This window comes from Staurois parvus, unplaced genomic scaffold (genome assembly GCF_062004578.1).
Source record: "Staurois parvus isolate SC_StPar_1 unplaced genomic scaffold, SC_StPar_1.0 ptg000163l, whole genome shotgun sequence".
Classification (NCBI taxonomy): Eukaryota; Metazoa; Chordata; class Amphibia; order Anura; family Ranidae; genus Staurois; species Staurois parvus.
In genome coordinates this window covers 3,621,796-3,642,214 of record NW_028317959.1, presented here as the reverse complement: position 1 = coordinate 3,642,214, position 20,419 = coordinate 3,621,796, and the positions used below count along the sequence as shown (strand labels likewise).

General features: G+C 38.7%; 1 protein-coding gene across 3 annotated transcripts in view; it reads right to left on the bottom strand.

Annotated features, from left to right (window-relative positions):
- Positions 1 to 2,965: 2,965 nt before the first annotated feature.
- Positions 2,966 to 20,419, bottom strand: part of LOC149463010 (AP-2 complex subunit alpha-1) — an 82,302-nt gene continuing 64,848 nt past the window's right edge. For 2 of the 3 annotated variants that reach the window (XM_089676078.1, XM_089676080.1), the window contains 8 exons: positions 20,238 to 20,303; positions 16,448 to 16,530; positions 15,805 to 15,893; positions 11,643 to 11,767; positions 11,446 to 11,562; positions 9,979 to 10,048; positions 8,868 to 9,002; positions 2,966 to 7,228 (listed from right to left, as the gene is read on the bottom strand). In XM_089676078.1, coding sequence (XP_089532204.1) covers positions 7,151 to 7,228; positions 8,868 to 9,002; positions 9,979 to 10,048; positions 11,446 to 11,562; positions 11,643 to 11,767; positions 15,805 to 15,893; positions 16,448 to 16,530; positions 20,238 to 20,303 — 763 coding nt within the window. In that variant the 3' untranslated portion in view covers positions 2,966 to 7,150. The remainder of the gene's footprint in view (positions 7,229 to 8,867; positions 9,003 to 9,978; positions 10,049 to 11,445; positions 11,563 to 11,642; positions 11,768 to 15,804; positions 15,894 to 16,447; positions 16,531 to 20,237; positions 20,304 to 20,419) is intronic. The other variant, XM_089676079.1, reaches the window with a different exon arrangement.

The following is a 20,419-nucleotide window of genomic DNA, read 5'->3' as shown; positions in this document are numbered from 1 at the left end:
TCGGTTGCCTTTGATACGTATGACCATCCCCTCCTCAAAAAAAAAAAAAAAACAACTTTACTCCCTTAGTCTCCATGACTGTGCTCATCATTGGTTCTCATTCTGCCTATACCACCACACCTTCAGTGTCACAATTCTACTTTGTCCTCTTATTTGTTGGGGTCCCCCAAGGTTCTGTTCTTGGACCTCTCCTATTCTTATCTACCCCTCCTCCCTGAGTCAGCCGATAGCCTCCCATGGCTTTTAATATCATTTCTACGTTGATGACACCCATATCTATTGCTCTACCCCTCAGCTCACATCTTCAGTCTCCTCACGCATCACTAACTTACTGACCGACATCAGTTTGGATGTCACACCACTTCCTCAAACTAAATCTATTCAAAACTGAGCTCTTAATATTTCCTCCCCCACGTGCCCCTTCCCCTGACTTCTCTGTCAAGATCAATGGCAGAACCATCAACTCGTCCCTGCATGCCAGGGTGCTAGGTGTAACCCTGGACTCTCCTTTCAGCCCCACACACAGCTTTCCAAAGCTTGCCGTCCCACTCTCCACAATGCACCCCTTCCTAACCAAAGCCACAAAGCTCCCAAGTTATCTCCCTCCTTATTGGCTTACCTTTACATAGGCCATCCCCCCTCCAGTCCATCATGAATGCTGCTGCCAGGCTCATCCACCTTACCAACTGTTCAGTGTCCGCCACCCCTCTCTGCCAATGCCTGCATTGGCTGCTACTCATCCAACAATTTAAATTCAAAATACTAACAACTTACAAAGCCATCCACAACTCAGGCCCCAGCTACATCACTAACCTAGCCTCAAAATATAAACCAAATCGCTTAGTTCCTCCCAAGACCTCCTGTTATGCTCACCTCCAGGACTTCTCCCGAGCCTCTACTATCCTATGGAAGTCCCTACCCCAATCTGTCCGACTATCTCCTACTCTGTCTACTTTAAGGCGATCCCTGAAAACCTGTCTTCAAAGAAGCCTAGCCTACCTTCACCTAACAACTGTGCATGTATTTTCTCCATCAACTCATCCCCCGCAGTTATTACCTTTTCTATCACTCGACCTTTCCTTTTTAGACTGTAAGCTCTAACGAGCAGGACCCTCTGACCCCTGTATTGAAACTGTACTGTTTGGCCTCACATTGTAAAGCGCTGTGCAAATTGTTGGCACTTTATAAATCCTGTATAGTAATAATATGACTTAATTTCAGAGCCAATTCTGAGACTGCAAATATGGTTTCAAGACAAGAGTAAAAGATTGTGGTCTGCAGTAGCAAAGACCTGTCTCTGCCCTCTGCTGATTGTTCTATCTAGCGCTGTTAGACCTTGTTTGTAAGGTCTTTGGTTCTGGTAAGAGGCCTATATTTACATGGGAGTTACACACGATGGTGAAGATTTGAAGCACAAGGCACTTTATTTTTGTCGGTTTTGGCACTTTGATTATTCTTGGCACATTTGAAATCATAGGAATTTAACAATATCGGTATTAGCACTTTAAAATGGGTTGCGTTGTTGGAAAATGATATATTTAACACCCCTAAAATCAATAGATATATTGAGCTTGTGTTGTGGTGGGAATACACAGTGAGCACAGCTGTTGGTTTTTCAGTTATTTTCATTTTATTGTTTTTTTTCACCACAGAGTGCAGGGTAGTATTTTTTCATATGACTGCACTTGCCAGTTAAAGTAGCACAGAGCTGAATGCAAAAAGATTTTTCTGGTCACAAAGGGCTTAAAATGCTCAGGGCTAGAGAGGTTAACTTGATTTTATGTGCATCACAACACCAAAATGTTTTTTTGGAATATTTTCATTTGAGTTTATGAGCAACAAGGTTTGTTGAAGTTCTTCCACCCTGTGTTTGCCTCATCCATAGATTAATCAAATATAAATCAAAGGGCATCCTTTCCAAAAAGCACAAAGGAGATGTTTTAGTTAGAAATTACTCCCCAATGGCATGCAGGGGCTGACATATAAGAGGAACTATTCTCTGCATCAAATCAGATCTCGTTCCTATAAGGAAAGAAATGGCAACCCATAAAGAATTAAAAGAAAATATTTCCTAAGAGGAAGAAAGAGGCTGCAGTTGTTGAGGTCCTAAAAATGCTAGTTGCCTGGCCTAATGCTTCTCGACTGGCTTTGAATTACAGCACTGAAACAAGTACAGAGATTAGGGAAAACCAGGAATGCTTATCTTCCCATTTTTCTTAGGTCCTTAACCCAAAGTACGAAGCCACAAGGACTGTGTCAGCTATTGAACTAGCACTTTCAGAAAGAAAGGTGGGCAGTGGCAGACTCCATATTCCCTTCAAGTTTGAGCATTAAAACTCAGTTATCAAAGTATACTCAGAATGAGAGGCCTCCAGGTTTCTTTCATGAAAAGGTTTTAAAGGTTCTCTCTGGCAATCGTCTGTATATTAAAAAATACCTGCTTCTAAAAATACTGGCTGCCATTCTGACCCTTTGACTTTTTAGAGTACCTGACTTGGAACAAGTATGCAAATCAGAAGTCCTGCTTTCACTGGCTACATTCCTGTTGCAAGGTTTATGTGTTGGTTATGCTGGTTTTGAATCTGTCTAGCATTTTTGTTAGAGACTGGCAAAGACACCATCCATACTTTCCTCACATTTTCTTAATAAAACATGACCCAACATGTACTTATTTATAAAAGCAAATCAACATTTTAGGCCAATTACCTTCCAGCACAGCTCAGTAAGTCAAATCCTATGTTCACCTCATCTCCAAGATTGTAAGCTCCAAGGAACAGGGCCCTCCTTTCCCTCTTGTATTGAACTGTATTGTCTCTCGGTTATATTGTAAAGCGCTGAGCAAACTATTAGCGCTATATAAATCCTGTATAATAATAATGTCCAGGTGTACCACATTCATTTTTCAGCAACTTGCATTATACGTAGTTAAAAAAAAAAAAAAAAGAAAAGAGGACTCAAACTAGGGTTAAATGAGAGGACGCCATGGCTCAACATTTTATTCCAGGAGTTTTTTTTCGGTGGGAATGATACAATTTATAAAATACAGATAGAAAATATGTGAGTCTAATATGGTACAGAACGCACTAAGCTTCAGCAATACATCCCAATGCAGCTACACACACAAATTCTCAGACAGGAGCCATTATAACTAGCAGTGCACTACACAACATAAGAAACAGCACCAGCAGGAACTGCACTCCAGAGCAACAAAAAAAAAAAATTACAATAAAAAAATAAAATCCAGAAATGCAAAAACAAAATGAAACTGCTATAAAAAAAATAACATAAATGAGACCAAATTCCCCACACTAATTCAGCTGCGTTAAAATTTAATTTGGTTTCGACACACGTTTAACAGTGGTTTGGTATAGGATGTGACAAGTTTGCACCTCAAATATTTTTTATGCCATATATGAAGAGGTGGGAACAGTTAAAGGGGATTGTCCAATCTCCTGCAGAATTCTGTCCCTGAGCCAAGTTGACTAGCTAATTATCTCCAAAGTGACACTAATGGGAGGCCAGTAACCCTAAAATGCTTTTGTACAATAACAGTTATAAATATCTATTTGAACTTGCCTTTACTTTTAAGTAGCCAAGATATTTTACATTGAATTTAACTTCTAACCAGGAATTATTAGCAGTCTAAGAATTGGTAACTTTATTTTATGGTATTCGGCCAAGTCTCCAGCTGATAGAAAATACTTTTCTTCATAATGCAGTTTCACCATTAAATATTTGGGCATAAGTACATAATAATAAATGGCTAATATGATGGAACTCCTTTGTTGAACAAAAATTATGGCTGTTTTTACTTCCAGTTTAGCTGGTCCTGGCTACCTTTAGCAGACACTACTGGGAGACTGGAGGTTGGCTTTGAACCAAGTGAGGGAGCGGCTAGACATCCAGAAACAACTTCTGTACTGCAGGATTTGATCGATCTGGCAGGAGACTGCAGTTGTAGACAATATTGCTATAAACAAGGTTTATGCCAGGAAAGGCAACCCATCACATTGGCATCTTAGAGAACATGGTCAAGTACAAATATATCATTTAAAGTGAATGCACATTTCAAGCATGTTCTGTCATCATATTTGTCCCCAATGGTCCCTTATTATAGGAAAAACCAAAATGTAGCTTTACTGGTTCCCTGCCTTGTTAAGCTGGCCACAAGCAGGAAGATTTGATTTAGCTGATTCAATAACACTTTACAACAGTTATCTAAATGGTAGGACATGTTTTAGAAATACAGCTAAATAAAATGAGATCGTAAAGTAGGGACACCCCCTTCAACAGTGGCAGAAGTACCAATTTAATCGATGCAGATACCTGAAAAAAGCTTCACTGAGTAAACATAACTAGATACTGTATATTGTCCATAGTTGAGACCAGTAGGAGAATCTACATTGTTTTTCTTTTAATAGACCACTAGATGGCAGAGTGAGTTCAACTGGGCTGCTAATCTATTTTCAGGACCTTCATTAGATTTAATAAAAAAAAAAAAAAAAAAAAAAAAAGTGCACGGATGTATCCTCGATGTATCAATGTACCTCTCGATCACGTATTAACATTTACATAATATTTTATATATTTATATATACCTATATACACTGGCAGGCCATCAACCAACCATAAAAAGAAAAAAAAAAAAATAATAGATAAATGTGGCAATTACAGTCCAAACACAACTGATAGTAAAACTAGTAAGCATGAGGTTGTTAGGCAGGGTCAGGATGGACCAAATTGGAGGGCAAGGACCTGTGGATAGCACGTATATTTCGAGATGGATATTTAATTACATCAATGGTAACAAGATTGTATTTGGGACTACAAACACAAAAAGAGCCGTTATTTCTTTTTACAGTGCTGAGCGAGTACTTTACACTATAAACTAGTATACATATATATTTGCCCCTTCGAAAAAGCAGAGGTAGGCTTTAAAGGGTTTGTAAAACCATAAGAATTACTTGAGATTTTCTCTGATAATAGTCTAAATTCACGAAGCCACATGAGTTATCAGATAATTTTCATGTGAAAATGCTCAAAAAATTGCATTGGGTGTAAAACTGTTTATTGTAAGACTATTACTAATGAAACTACATTTCATCTTGTGTGTCGGTATTTTATCTCCATATAGAATGGTTGCATTTTCAGCTCTTTATAACAGGCAACTCAAAGACTCACTGCCAATGACAGCTTGAAGGTAGCAGTATTTTTATGATACGTAACAAGCATGAGGTGAACTCAGCAGATCTTTATAATAAAAGCTTTACTGAATTGGGAAGGACATTAAGAAATAAGAAAAAACAATGAAAAAATTGCATGTGTAATACTTTAAAGCACTGATGCTAAAGTGTGTCAGTATAATACTAATAATGAATTGGAAGGATACAGAATGCCTAACAAAAAAAAGCAAATTGTTTTACTGGACTCTCCCCCAACAGCAAGCCACTGACTTTTGTTGAATAAGCTCTTAACCTTGCTACACTAGCATCAGTCATTTTCTTTGTAGATCCCAATTAGAAAGTTGTATCTTGTTTGCGAAAGACTTTTGAAGGTGCCAGACACATGCTTGCAGTTTCCACCAAATTAACTGAAATTGCAATAGCTTAAGAAAAGTTTTTTTTTCTTTTTTTTCTTTTCAGGTTCTACATGGAAAAATGCCCACAAACTGATATTTTGTAGATTAGATCACAATATCAAAACTTCAGGTGTAGGCACTATAAGGGCAACAGGCACAGAATGAACAGGGTGCATAGAACCCGATTAGCCTTGACTTCACATTCTATTGGATGTCCTCAGTTTCACTTACTTCTTCCCACAGACGATATTGTAAAGTGAATCTTTGATGATGTATTAGAGACGAAGACCCTGGCATGGGATGAACCCAATATGACCGACGAGCACAGGCAGTTGTGCAATCATTGAAGAAACAGGCTCCAAATACACAACTCTATCCAGTTTTTTTGGTTTACACAAAGAAAACATGTGACAGAGCAGAACAAAAAGGTACGTAAATGGAATGATTTCACATGGTAAAAAGTTAATGTAAAGCTCACTGAAAATGCTACTGAAAAATGGAATGCTTAGGGGAGGAAAAAAAAAGAAAAAAAAAAAAAAAAGACAACTTCATCATTTCATTTACAAATACATCAGATGGCAGGCTATGTCATAGTACACTAGGATTTTAGGTTCTGGGTACAGCGAGATGCAATTCTATATTAATTTCTTCATGGATAGACAAGGAGGAAATACTTCTGACATAACACTGGCGTTCTACAAGACCCCGTATACATGGAACAAAGATTCCTTTACAACTGTATATTTAGGCTTATCTGATAACATTCCATTTAAAAATTGAACGTGAAACTGATCCTTTAAAAAAAAAAATTAAGAAAAAAAAAAAAAAAAAGACTGTAAGATGCTGCAAATATGGTTCTGCAGGCAATTTGGCTTCACAAAACTGGCACAGCCCTGTTCAGCTACCTACTCCCAGTTGTTTAACTTTCTGCAATAATATAAGTGCTAAAATGCATGTAATTTCTAAGGATAGAGGTGAGAAGGAACATGAAAGGAACAAAAGAGATGATAGAGCACATGGGCAGACAATACTAGAGTTAAGAATACAAGTGACCACTGATACGGTTTCCCCTTTGTGGAAAACTTCAGTTTGTCAAAACATCCTTCCGATAAAGCAGCTTTTCCACTGTATAGCAAGTGATATGCATTTGGGCCAGCATGCACTGATGCCTGATCCCTTATCCACAGTACAGGCAGAGGCCGCATGGAGGGAGGCACCCCTCGTCCAGAACGTCAGGGCCCCCGGCTTCATGCATCCCTTTCAGACAAGTTTAAATTTAAAGTCACAGCAAAAACGACAAAATCTAGTAGGACGACCACACATCTTAGGACATGAAGAATATTAATAGTTAGCCTTGACTTTTTTCGCTCCGAGTCTCTTGGGCTTTACCGGACGTAGACTGCACACACATACACGCACACACAAGGTTGATCCGCAAAGAGGTGGCATGGAACGCCCTGCCTCTGCTGTCTCATGCACACTAACACACACATTTGCTCGATGCATGGTAAACCCTCCACGTAGTGTAAGTTTGCCAGTTTTACTGTCTGTTGCCATCACATTCTTGTTGGCTTAGAACTGCTTTGATAAAAGCTCACATAGGTGCTTGGAGACAGTTTCTTTGCTGGTTCTCAGGGTAAGTCGATACATCTGGGGGGAAAAAAAAAAAAAAAACAAATGACATGAAGTTACGGCTCTTTGCTCCACCATACTGATAAATTCACAAAAAAAAAAAAAAGACTAGATAAAAGTTCCACTTTACATAAAACTTACATTAATGTCAGCAAGTTTTTTTTTAAGGAGATGACATTTGCCCTAAAGAGTAAGAATGAGGTCAGAAGATGCAGCCGTGGGGAAAAAAAAAAAAAAAAAAAAAGAAAAAAAAAAAAACACAGAAGAGCTTGAAGAGTTCATGGTCAAAAGCTACATATTTATTGTTCAAAAAAACCAAAGTATATCAATACATTTTGACCAATAACACTTCTCAGTTTTCTTCTACTAGCAGGCGCTTCAGCTGACCTCAACAATGTTCTTTTAGGCAAACAAACAATCTCTTATAATTGCTCCCTGGGACACTGCAGAGTTTATGATCATCTGGAACTCTTTGATGAGCTTGGAGTGCAACCACCCTTCATTCTGCATAGAGCCCTTGATGGGTTTTTCACAATCCTACAGATAAAGTAGATATCACACATTTTCACGGATTTCTTTTAACCTTAACCACTTGCCTACCTGGCACTTTTACCCCCTTCCTGCCTAGATCAATTTTCAGCTTTCAGAGCTCTCCCCATATGGAAGAAAAATATATTTTAAATATATTTTAAAAATATTCTTCCCAAATATATTGCCATATATTTGAAATGCTACAATTTTGGCCATATTCAATATATACACATATAGTGTGTGTATGTATATACATACTGCTTGCTGAAATGTATTTTTAAAAATATTTTTAATATATTTTGTAATAAAAATGCATTTCAAATATACAAATGTCTTTGTAAATGCATTCCAAAAATGTAGATTTGTATTTTTAAATACATGTAAAAATATATGTTAAAATTACTTTTTTATATGTTCAAAAATATCTGAATATATTTAAAAAAATGCATATATTTTTTTAAATATATTCTTCAGATTTGGTATTTTATAATTTTCTTCTATTTCTTGATTTAAAAATTATGACACAGTTTATGTAAAAGATGTCTTACAAATTGAGGATTTATATTACAATTTGTAAGAATATCATGGCCTAAGAGAATGAAATGAAAGTGGTATAGTTGTGGACAGATCCTTTATCATACAACCGGCTTCCAATTCAGTACCAGAAAAAAGCTACAGATTTTTTGTGTGTTCTATTACAACAGTAGCTCACATAGAAAAGTACACTACATGAAAGGTTATCCAAAAAGTGGAAAGATCTGTGTATGTGCACAGGTGTGGAAAATTGTATATGATGGTTCATGTTAGTAGTAATATAATAAGGCAACTTGGAGAGAAGTTATGTTGCATAAGGTGCAGTGACCAACAGCATCCAACCAGATTTGATCTTTTATCAGTTTAGTACAATGGTCACAAACTCCAAATAGGCCTGATAACACATTATAAAATCCAACAAGGTATGACATTCAATAAATCTTACATAAAAACATGCAGATAACCTTACATATTTCTTAGCATTTTATAGATGACAGACTTCCCATAAGCCCGTATACGTTCGTATAGGTTGGAATGTGTAAGCATGTTATTACACAAAACTCTGTGTTGCCTTATGCCTTTCTCCATTTACCTGAGCTTGGATGTTGGGCTCTAGACGCAAGAGACAGCCAACCTGAACAGTCTTAGTCTGAATTATACCAGCACCCACAAAATTGTCTGGATTAGGATCCACATTTTCTAGTAGTGCAGTACCGAATCCCAACAGCTAGAATACATAAAAACAATTGAAGGATCAGAAATCAATATAGTATTCAATAATAAAGATAACATTTTTTATGTTGATTATGTCCCAATAACATCAAGAGGAAGAATATGGGGCTGGGAAAAAAAAAAAAAAAAAAAAAAAAAGATTTCCAAGGAATATAGTGTAGGTAGAGAAACAATCAAAGTAGATGCAATCTAAGTCAGGAATCCTGTGCATTGCTGTGAAATGGAAGGTGGCCTCAGATGAATGCATCAAGAGTACAGAAAAAAGGTTTAAAACTTAATTTTGCACAAAGGCAGTCCATTTATTTGAAAGTCAAAAAGGTGCATTTACTAGGTTTTGCATCATAGCGCACAACAAGGCACACTCATGCAATACTGTGCATTGCTATGTTTATGAGTTGAAAGGTTGTGGGCTTGTGTTGATGGCATCTGTTTAAGGTTCCCCTGAGATAATTCAGAACTGACTGACAAGCAGTTGACCCATCAAGCCCTAACACTTTCAAAAAGCACACATCTCAGACCTGATCAATGGCATACAGTGGAAATCCACTTCTGATCTCTAAAAGGATATTCCCACAATTGCTACAAGCTAGTGGTGACTGTTTCTGTTCTCAAACAAAATGGCCAACTACAAAAATCCTGCATGTCATCCTTTCTTTAAACGTTGATAAGTCCTCAGCTTCACAATACTGACAGCAAGCCATAACTTGGTAAGTAGCTATGGGTTGACCTGATAAAGGAAAGAGTAGTTCTAGCGCAAAAAAAAAAAAAATTATATTAGATATCTATCTATCTATTTTTTTTTTTTTTTTTTCACGATTAACCATCACAATGGAATAATGTCAGTTCTCTTTATATGTGGTGAAATAGTTGGATGCCAGGTACACCCAGAAGAATAACTTAGATTTTCAAAACTGTGTGATGAATTACAGAGCGATTACCCGATGTGTGAATAGCCTGAGTACGTGACTAACCTTTGCTTTCGTCACTTCAGAGTCCATCGCATGGTTGGCTTTAAAAATCTTCTGTGCTTCTTGCTGTGGCCTAGAAAAATAAACAAAAATACAATACACAGACTGTATTTAAACACTTGTGTATGTATATCATCATTTTTACTGTAATTTTGGCTTTAGATGCACTTTAACCACATGCCCTCCAGAGGATTTACCCCCCTTCCTGATCAGGCCAATTTTTGTGATACGGCGCTGCGTTACTTTAACTGACAATTGCGCGGTCATGCAACGATGCACCCAAATTAAATTTATGTCCTTTTTTCCCCACAAATGGTGCTTTATTTCGGTGGTACTTGATCACCTCTGCATTTTTTTTTTATTTTTTGCTATAAAACGTCCAGTAAAAAAAAAATTAGAAGAATCAAATTTCATCATAAATGTAGGCCAAAATGTTAATGCTACATGCCTTTGCTAAAAAAAAAAAAAAAAAAAAAAAAATCCCAATACATGTAAATTAGTTGGTTTAAATGAAAGTTATAGCATCTACAAATGGCGGTGTATATATACTGGAATTTTTTTTTTTTTTTTTTAATACTAGTAATGGCGGCGATCAGCGTCTTATAATCGGGACTGCGGTGGGCATTCTGACACTGGGTGTTGACTGCCACTGACATCCCCAGTGACAGTGCTAATAAAAAAGCACTGACACTGTACTAATGGCACTGGGCAGGAAGGGGTTGACATCTGGGGCAATCAAAGGGTTAACCGTGTGCTGTTTAACTATGTGGCCTGTGTGTGTTTTATGCAGAGCAATATAAAGCAGCATGCTGGTGCTGACGGGAGAGATCTGTATCGTTTACATACAGACCTCTCCCGTCAGTATTCCTCAGTGATTGCTGGGTAATCTCCGGCCGGGACCCGGTGATCGACAGCTGTATCCATCAATGGCGGCACAGGTATGGCGGCGCATGTGCCCTCTACCCGGAAATGCAAAATCCATGTTGCCAGAGTCTACTATGTGAGCAAAGCACCTACAAGTTGCAGAAGTGTTACTCACCTGTCATTTCACCAGAAAGATCAATTTAAAGCTGGCCAAAGATGCTACGATGTTCTTTCCTGCAACCATGGGTTGCAGAAAAGAAAAAAAGTCAGTTTTCATGGGGGAATTCCTCCCATGGAGCTATTGTGTTCTCCTGGTAGGGGAAGCAATAATCGCATTAAAATGTCGGTACAATCAGCCTGCCCATACATAGTTCGAATATTGGCCGTCTCTGCTTAAGTGTCTGAAATTCGAACAGTCTATGGCTGGCTTAAGAGACACCAAACTAGTTCAGTCAAACTTGATCCGCAGGGGTTTTATGGAAAAAGGAATGAGTTTTGTTGATAAGCAAAAGACTTGCTAATATCAGCCTCCCAAAAGCACTCTAAAAATGTGATTATTTTCTCAAGCAATACAAACACTCTTTGAATACAAGATAACGTAATTACAGGCTGAGCTGTTTCCAACGCTGGAAGAAGTCCTGGGACGGCATCTCAGTTGCTTGGAAGAACTTGTTGATGGTTATCGGCAATTTTAATGTGATGCTCTGTAACGTTCCTCCGTACCTAAAAGACGTAGATGGAAAGGTTAAACAGAAACATAAATACCATAAATGTTACTCTTGCAGACAGCAGGTTCCCAATACCTGAATTTAATATTAGTTAGTGGAGCCTCATCAAAGTCTGCCAAGCACTCAATGTTTAACACCTGCTGGACTTGTGCGCCACCCTCCACCACAGGATCCACTGGTTTGGTTTGAACGTTGAGCTGTGAGATGCCAAGTTAAGGGTGACTGCATCTTATGAACGCCATGTAAAATATATCACCTGTCCTTATTTCACAGGTTACCTTTTAAATATATTTAACATTCTATCAATTATTTGCATTAATTCTCCTTACACATGATCTTCGTCATGTTTTAAGACCCAGTACATATGGGATTCAGCTTCTATGATATCAATGTGCACAGCAAGCTTTTACAAAACATTTCTGAAGCTTTTAGCCAGCTTCAAGCAGCTTTGTTAACAAATGTTACTGAAACCCAAGAGTAAAACATGTAATATATTGCAGCTAACCAGTACTTACTGAGTGGGTCAATTAGCTTTTTCCCCCCTCAGACATTTCTCCTTTATTTTCACCTGGTGATCCAGTCAGCAACACACTTCTCCTAGGGTGACAGCAAGGGACAAGCTCAGGTGTGTTTGCACAGGAATCTAAACCTACCTGAGCTATCCCATTGGGAAGCTGTCAAAAGACAATATCCAATCACAGACAGCTGAGGCATCCCTGCCTCACCTACACATGCCTCTTGCATATGTGTGGCTGCTGGGTGGGGAATGCCCCTGCTGCCTATGATTGACCATTGCCTTTGACAGTTCCAGCATGATAGCTCATGTCTAAACACACCTGAGGTCATCCTCTAGTGACAATCACTCATTGTACTGTATCTAGGGAGAAGCAGAGTTGTCACACTAGGACAGCACTATAGGGCCCCACCAACAACCCCCCGCCCCCCACCCTTATCTTCTCTATAACATACAAACATATTTACACTAAACAAAAAAAAAACACTTATTGAACAGCTATCAAATACTTTCATATGATATATTTAACATAGTAAAAGAAAGCAAACAAGAGTTTATTATTAGGATTAACATACACCTTAAAGCACCACCCCCCTCTAGTTTGAAGAGGTTAAACACTGATCTCAATGGGGGTGCTGACTGTCACTTTAAACAGGCTTCAAGACTACCTAAAACTTGTTAAAAGCCTGGTAGCAGATTGTTTAAAGCTGGACTCAGATTTTTTTTTTTTTTTTTTTTAAACAAAAATACCCTTCCAGTGGGTACAAAAATAGCATGTAATACTTACCCTCTCTCTGGCAGGCTCTGGTGCCCCTCTCTTAGATGCTCTGGGCTGTGGGCAGGCCCTTGCGGTTTCCGTGTACAAGGCTCGATTGCTATTCCTGCAATGTATTTGATGACGTCAGAGTGCAACTGCTGTCCAAAGAGTGAATGTAAAGAGGTTTCAAGGGACTGGTCAAACAGGTTGGTGGAAAACAGCCCTTAGTAACGAATAACCACTTGCGAACCAGCAATGTACCCATATGTCACTGGACTTCAAGCAGTTATACCGGGATGATGCCTGCTGCTGCAGGCATCATCCTAGTACTGTTTAGAGCCGGTGTTCAGCTTGCTTGTAAAAGCAATCGTAGCGGCTAGCCAATCGATTGCTTTTTCAATCAGTCCAGAGGGGATGTCCCCCCTCCTGTGGCTCTCTTCCCACCGGGAGACCTAAGGGACCAGCTGGCATGTCCGCCGGCGGGCTGGACAGCCAAACAAAGCCGGGAATGGCTTTAATTGACTCTCCGTTATAGTAACCTAGAAGTGATGACCTGAGATCACTTCCGGTTTACTCGGCACTAAACGGTGATACTTTTGAAATATTAAAAGCATTAAAAAAAAAAAAAAAAAAAAAAAAAACAACACACACCACGATCTTGGGGTTTTGAATGCTTTTAAGGGCAGAGGAGGGATTTGAAGTCTTATAGACCCTAGATCCCTCCATAAAGAGAACCTGTTACGTGCCTACTGCTGTCACAAGGGATGTTTACATTCCTTGTGACAGAAATGAAAGTGATCAAGAAATAAAAAAAAATTTAAAGCAACAGTGTAAAAATACTAAAATAATTAAAAAATAAAATCCGTTTACACAAAAAAAAAAAAAATGTTTTTTTCCCCCATCCCCTGGTGCTCAAGCGCAAAAGGTGAATGCACACATCAGTCCAACACACAAAAAAAACAGTGATCGTTCCGCACATGTGTATCCCCACGAACGTCAGATCATGTGCAGTAATACTAACACTAAACCTCTTTAAATCTAAAGTGGCAACCTGTAAAAGCTTTTAAAACATCACCTATGGATAGTAAAATTTTCATTATTTGTCACTGTTGCAGGGGTGTGCGCAATTTTAAAACGTGACAAGTTTCATTTAAAAACATTATCTCTTATATTGGGTTATGTATTATGGGGTTTTTTTTTGCATTAAAATCCAAAATGTTATGTTTTCACCAAAAAATTACGTATGAAAAGCTGCTGCTCAAATACCGTGTAAAACCCAATATTTTATTCTCCAGGCCCTTTGCTTTTAAAAATATATAATGTTTGGGGGTTCTAACCAATTTTATAGCAAAAATAAATCAAAAGTGTCAGGAAAAGGTCTGAAGGTCAAGTGGATAATTTAAGTATAAAAGCCTATTACTTTATCTCTTAAAACACATTTAACCCTTGCAGTGTAGGGGTTCTCCCCGCTAAGGTATTCATTTTAAAAAAATTATGGCGTGAGGCTTTAAAGTTAGTCACCACTTCTATAAAGATGTGTTTAACAACTCCTTTCCGGAATTAAAATTTGCTTAAAAAGCCTTAACAAAGCTGCTTGAATCTTGCTGAAAAAACTTTTCACACAAGCTGTTACACAGAAAGAAGTATTTGCAAAGGAAAAAAAATGTACAACAGCCCAAATAAGGCTGCAAGCACATTGTGATAAACTCAGCCCGTTAAATACATGTGACGAGTGTAAAAGCACAACATAAAAATGACACATTTTGCATGTTTGTGTTATGTTGCTTCTTTTGTTTAAAGGATAAGTTCACCTTTCATAATTCAGGGTGTAACGGAACAATCCGACTGCCCACCACCACCAATCCCTGCTGTGACAGCTAGCAGGGGATCTTCTCCCCACTGTCACAATTTAAAAAAAACCTTGGCTGTGCGGAGCTCCATCCGCGTCATTCATTCACAGCATTGTGTGAATGGGAAAACCACAAATCCTGGCAGCCTTTGCGGCTGTCGGCTTGTAGTTTTCAATGAACTATCACAGCGCTCCACGAGTTCATTGAGCCTTCCTGTCAGTAGTATATAAAAACATGTAGTGCAGCGCTAAAATATACGTGATCTCAATAACTAATATTTGTAACACACAATATGTCAGTAGTATCTGCTTGCTCATAATGGATGTGTGAGTCAGCAGATATACTGACAGGTCAGGGAGAGACCTGCATGGTAATGCTTTAGATGCTCCGCAAGCGAAAAATAATAAATGCACATTTTTTACCTGCAAAAAAAATGTGCATTTATTATTTTCTGTTAAAAGGCAAACTTATCCTTTAAAGCTCAACTCAAAGAAAAAGATCTAGACAAAGAATGAATGCCGTCATTGCCAACTTCCTTTTGAAACTGCCAGGTGCCTGGCCATTATGCTGACCCTCTGGCATTAGTTCTTTGAGTCACTAACCCGAACAATTATGTAGATATGTAGTTTTAGCTCAATCTGTATAGCAGCCAGTCAACCAGCATTAAAAAAAACAAACAAAAAAAAAAAACAGTCAGCGATAACCTTTGTATTTTCCTAAATGACAAGGCTGCTTAGAGCTAACCATACACAGACTGCAGTTCATGCTTGCCCAGGGTCAGTAGAGCAGAAAGTACTAAAACCAAAGTGTCAGCATAACAGTCTGATAAGTAGCATTTTTAGAGGGTGGTCAGCGATGACATCCTTCATGTTTCTGTGTGACACCCCAGTGACAGGGGTTCAAAGTTACAAAAATGTAGGAGATACTTTTTTTTTTAAATTGTCGCCATGATCTCATTTGCCAATGATCCCCAGATCAAAATCAGAAAGATAAAGACCAGAAAAATTACATTTTTTCATATTCCACCGAAACAGAGGAAAAAAAAAAAAAAAAAAAAAAAAAAAAAGACTGGATATGGTACCCGGTATGCCTTTAAATGAAGAGCAAAAGGATATGGTTCTGCAGTTCTCCTGGGTATGACACTGTTGGAGTAAAGCTCTGGAACTGGACCGATGTTTTGTTCCCATAAAACAAGTACATACGTCCTGCAGTAAAGCAGAGAGGAAACGGTTTATAGAAAGACTTACAGGCCTACAGAAGCCATCCACCAGGTTTACTACCAACTAGGGATGCAGAGATACCCTTTTTTTTTTTTTTACTAGCGAGTACGAGTACTGATACTTGTGCTCAAGCACTTGCCGATAACAATTACCAATACTTTGAAGTGCAATTTGAGTCCATTGTATGAGCTTAAATTGCACTGCAAAGATTCACTGCACGGCTCCTGTGTGAACCCAGGCTGAAGCCACTATGACAAGCCTGAGTTCAAACAGGAGCAGTGGGGGGAACCACGTGATTCAGACAGGAATCACACCGCGTTCCTGTTCAAATCACATGCAATTTTTTGCAGTGCAATTTAAGCCCGATCATTTTGAATAGTTCCAAATTGCACCGCAAAAGGTATCTGTTTTAGGTATTGGAGCATTTGCACAAGTACTCATGCAAATGCTTAGTATTGGCACCAATATCAGTATCGGCATCAGTGCAACCCTACTACCAACAATAAAAAACTGCTAGCAGACACATTCTGGTTACGTACCTAGGTTCTGACGGAATTCCGACTTCACCCCAATCTGCAAAAGTTGGTTCTCAAAAAGTACTCCATTATTCTTGCAGACAAACCTAAAACCGCAGGGATAATCCACCCGTTATGTTTCATATTAAAAAAAACCAAAACAACCTGTAATTCAATTCTAAGCACAAATGCATGCAGTTAGAAATGATGTTACCAAAAGATCAAATGTATTCTATTCTGTGCAAGAAATTGCTAAACCTCAGGTATTTATACAACAAATTGCATGAAACAAGAGTATGGGGACTCTGTTTGTCACATTTGTACTGTTGTAATTTTACATTTAATACCTCTTAAACCATAACTTCAGGCACACAAAAAACCCCACCAGTACCTGCAGCAATTATACATTCCATTGGCAGAAAAGAAACCTCCATTTAAGCTGGCTTTATTCTACAGCTGTCAGATCTGTTCTTTTGCATGCGTTATACTTTGTCTCTGCTTGTACGCAAGTGTTGCAGGTCTCAGAACCCAATGTCATGGTCACAAGCCTGTCACCCTCTCATCCAGCCCAATCACAAATCTGTGCATGGGGCCAAGTTTGCATCTTCACCCCTCTCTTCTCCAGGGCATTTATAAAATGGATCCTGGGTCTTTGTGCCTTGTGAATGTCCTGGAGGAGAGATGCCACCATAGTGCTCGAGTCTGAGACCTGCAGCACTTACATCCTAGGGTGCAGAGATCTACTTCCCTCTAAATTTAAAAATAAATTTGACAACTATAGAATAAAGCCGGCATGATGGGGAGGTTTCTTTTTTTGCCAACGGAATGCAATGCTATTGAGTTTTATTTTTTTTGTTGCCCAGAGTTTGGCCTTAATTTTGAGAAATCACTTGTGAAGCTAAGCTAGTAAAGAAGATCAAGGCAGACCAAGATGGACATTTGAAAGCTTAAACTTTTTTAAACAAAGCTAGGAGCTTCTGGCTCATCTTGAAAATGAAATCCAGAGAGCGTTACCAGTAAATGTCACAGTATAGAAGGATTTTAGAAGACATCAGAAACAAAATTAACTGTTTAGAAACTTTAAAAATGCAACAATCATTTGAAATAGTGTTTGCAATAAACGTCACAGTGTACAAAAGCCTTGATTTCCCTGTTCACTCTATATTATTCCCATATGTGCTCCATAGCTAAAAGGAGAGGCTGGCACTTGCATACAATTTAAAGCTTTAAGCCGGCCATACATGAATCGAAATTTGGATGGTTCAGCAGAACTATAGCTGGCAACACTCATCAGTGTATTCTAATGGCGAGGAAGTCTCCCCAGTCAGAATACAATAGGCTCAGCGGGAATGATTCCACCTCAAAATGAGCAGATGGGGGGAATCAGGTCATTTTTTGTTTGTTTAGCCCACTGGTTGAATGAATAAAAAAAAACAAAAAAACGAATCTTCTATGGGCTACTTAAGCCCACACTTAAACAGTCTGGGGCAAGTTCATAAACTATTTACTGCTCCAACAGGTGTGCTTGTTGGGCATGCTGTATTAACTGTGTGTAGCTTAATACCATTTACAGTGCTGTGTTCTGGCCCTGGGGCAGGTACTTCCTCTACCACTTCTGAAATAAGAATTGGGCTGAGAGCTGTTCAGCCATTCACAAGAAGCCTTGTATTATATGAATATAAAGCTTCCGCTGATTGGCTAAGGTGGAGAAGCAGGCAGATGATCATGATCTCAACCTCAGCCAATCAGAGAAAACTTTGCATAAAACACAGATTCCAGCGAATTGCTGAGCAGTGCTCAGCCCAATTCTATTTTGCTTCCACAGTGGGATGGGGACTGCCAGAACACAGCGCTGTATACAGTATGTAGTGGAGGTTACATATAGTTAACACAGCGCACCCAGCAAGTGCACCTTTTAGTGGAGTAAATAGTCAAGCTGGCCCAAACGAATTATCTAAAAAAGGGACATTAAAGGCTGAGTTCACCTTTAGTAACATGTACACCTGTATTTAGGGCATAACATGTGACATGTTACTATGCAGCGCATCCCAATTCCACACCGTGACAGTGTGTCTGTTCTTCACCTGACACAGGCGGTCAGTGTGGCTGTACAAAGCTCCACCCACACAGCCATGTCATTCATTCACAGGAATCTGTGAATAAGAAAACTACAATCCCATCTGCCACCAAAGCAGACAGACACTTTCAATGGACTTTGGGAGTGCTGATGAGTGCGATTGTAGTCCATGCACTCTTCCTGCAACTCTGAAACCGACATGCTCTACAGAGGTATGGGCACAGGGCTGTAGAAAGACTGTGCAGAAGCCTGACATTGCATCCATGATCCACGGATTTCGCGTGCAATGATCTGCAGGCTCCTGAAGAAAAAAAAAAAAAAAAAAATTATAAATGCACTTTTTTTTACCTCCACAAACGTGCATTTATTTATTTTACAAAAGTGAACTTAAGACTTTAAACAAGGATTTAGGCATTAAAGACAGTCTAGCCGAAACTTGTTTATTTCTATATGGCATATCAATGGTAGGCTGAATTACACTCCGGGTCATCTTTCAGTGACCCCAGTGGTATTATTTGTACCTTATTCAGTTATTAGGGACAACTATGGATTATAATACGCATAAACCTATCTGCTCTCCAAGATGCATAAAAAAAGTGAGATGTTTCTTCAGTCTGCATCTGCCATAAACTGGTGTTCAGTCATGTATGGTTTAAAACACATTTTATATTAAGAAGGTCAATCTATATTCTCCTGGACACTGGGATGGTGACATCAGTTGTTAAAACCATGCAGTGAAGTTTATAATTATAGAAGAGACATACAAACATCAATATTAATACAATTAAAACCACCACTCTTGACAGTTAGTCAGCAAATAATGATAAATTACCGGCAACAATCCTACTAAATAAAAATGCATGGGAACACGACATTTAAAATGAACCAAACATACATACTGTAAATTGACTTACACATGAAAATAGTGCATCTTTGTACACATTTACCTTTCTGAACTGTTACCAGGAATGAAGAGAAAGCACCTATTCTGCCTGCATGAATAGTTCTATACCTTGCAGACCTTAGGGGCCCCAAAATCCAGGACTCTTACATAAATCTCAACCACCTTCTGTGTTCAGAAGCTCAGGCACAATATCCCCTGTGCTCACCACTAGCCGATAAATACAATGGTTGTGATTGACAAATAATCATGAGGGGCAGTGAGAGAGGGTAGGTCTAAGGTTTTTGAAGAAGCTGGTCAAACTTTGCATAAAAAAAATGTCCAAGATGTCTGGACTCCATGTTGCTCTATAATGTGTGTGACTGCACATTCAGGCATCAACAGATTTGTGTAGTTACACAGGTTTACGTTAAAAGGAGTGCCCTAGAATTCATTTCCTAAAATACAGCAGTGTTGTGAAAGCTGCTAAGGCATTTTTTTTTTTGTGCTCTGGGCTCTTCAGTGGAGATTGTAGGAATACAGAGATCTCTCCATCTTGTGACATCAAAGGCTGGTGATGAAAAGCTAGTATGTATGCGTCACAGCTATACTAGGATGAAGGAAGGTCCCCCCTCTGGTGTTCCAGACAGCCATTACAACTTGGCAGGGAAATGTGGAAATCTATTTGATGCAATTCAGTTCTACAAGTGAGTTGGATGAAATATTGTACAGTTTACAAAAAAAAAAAAAAAAAAAAAAAGATTTCACTGAATTATATACATATATATGGATATGGACAGACAAGTTATCTACACTTCTACAACATGTACACGCTTCAATACACATGCTAGTCTTACTTGTTGAGAAGCTCATCAGCCTCAGCGATAGGCAAAGCAGGATCCTCTGAAACAGTAGAGCCAGAACTGAGAGCAAAAAGGATAGAGGAAAGAATGGAAAAAGGGGCAGAGAAAGCAACCAAAAAGAGGAAAAACAAAATTAATCTGTTAGCCACACAAAAAGCGTTAGTCCTGACATGATC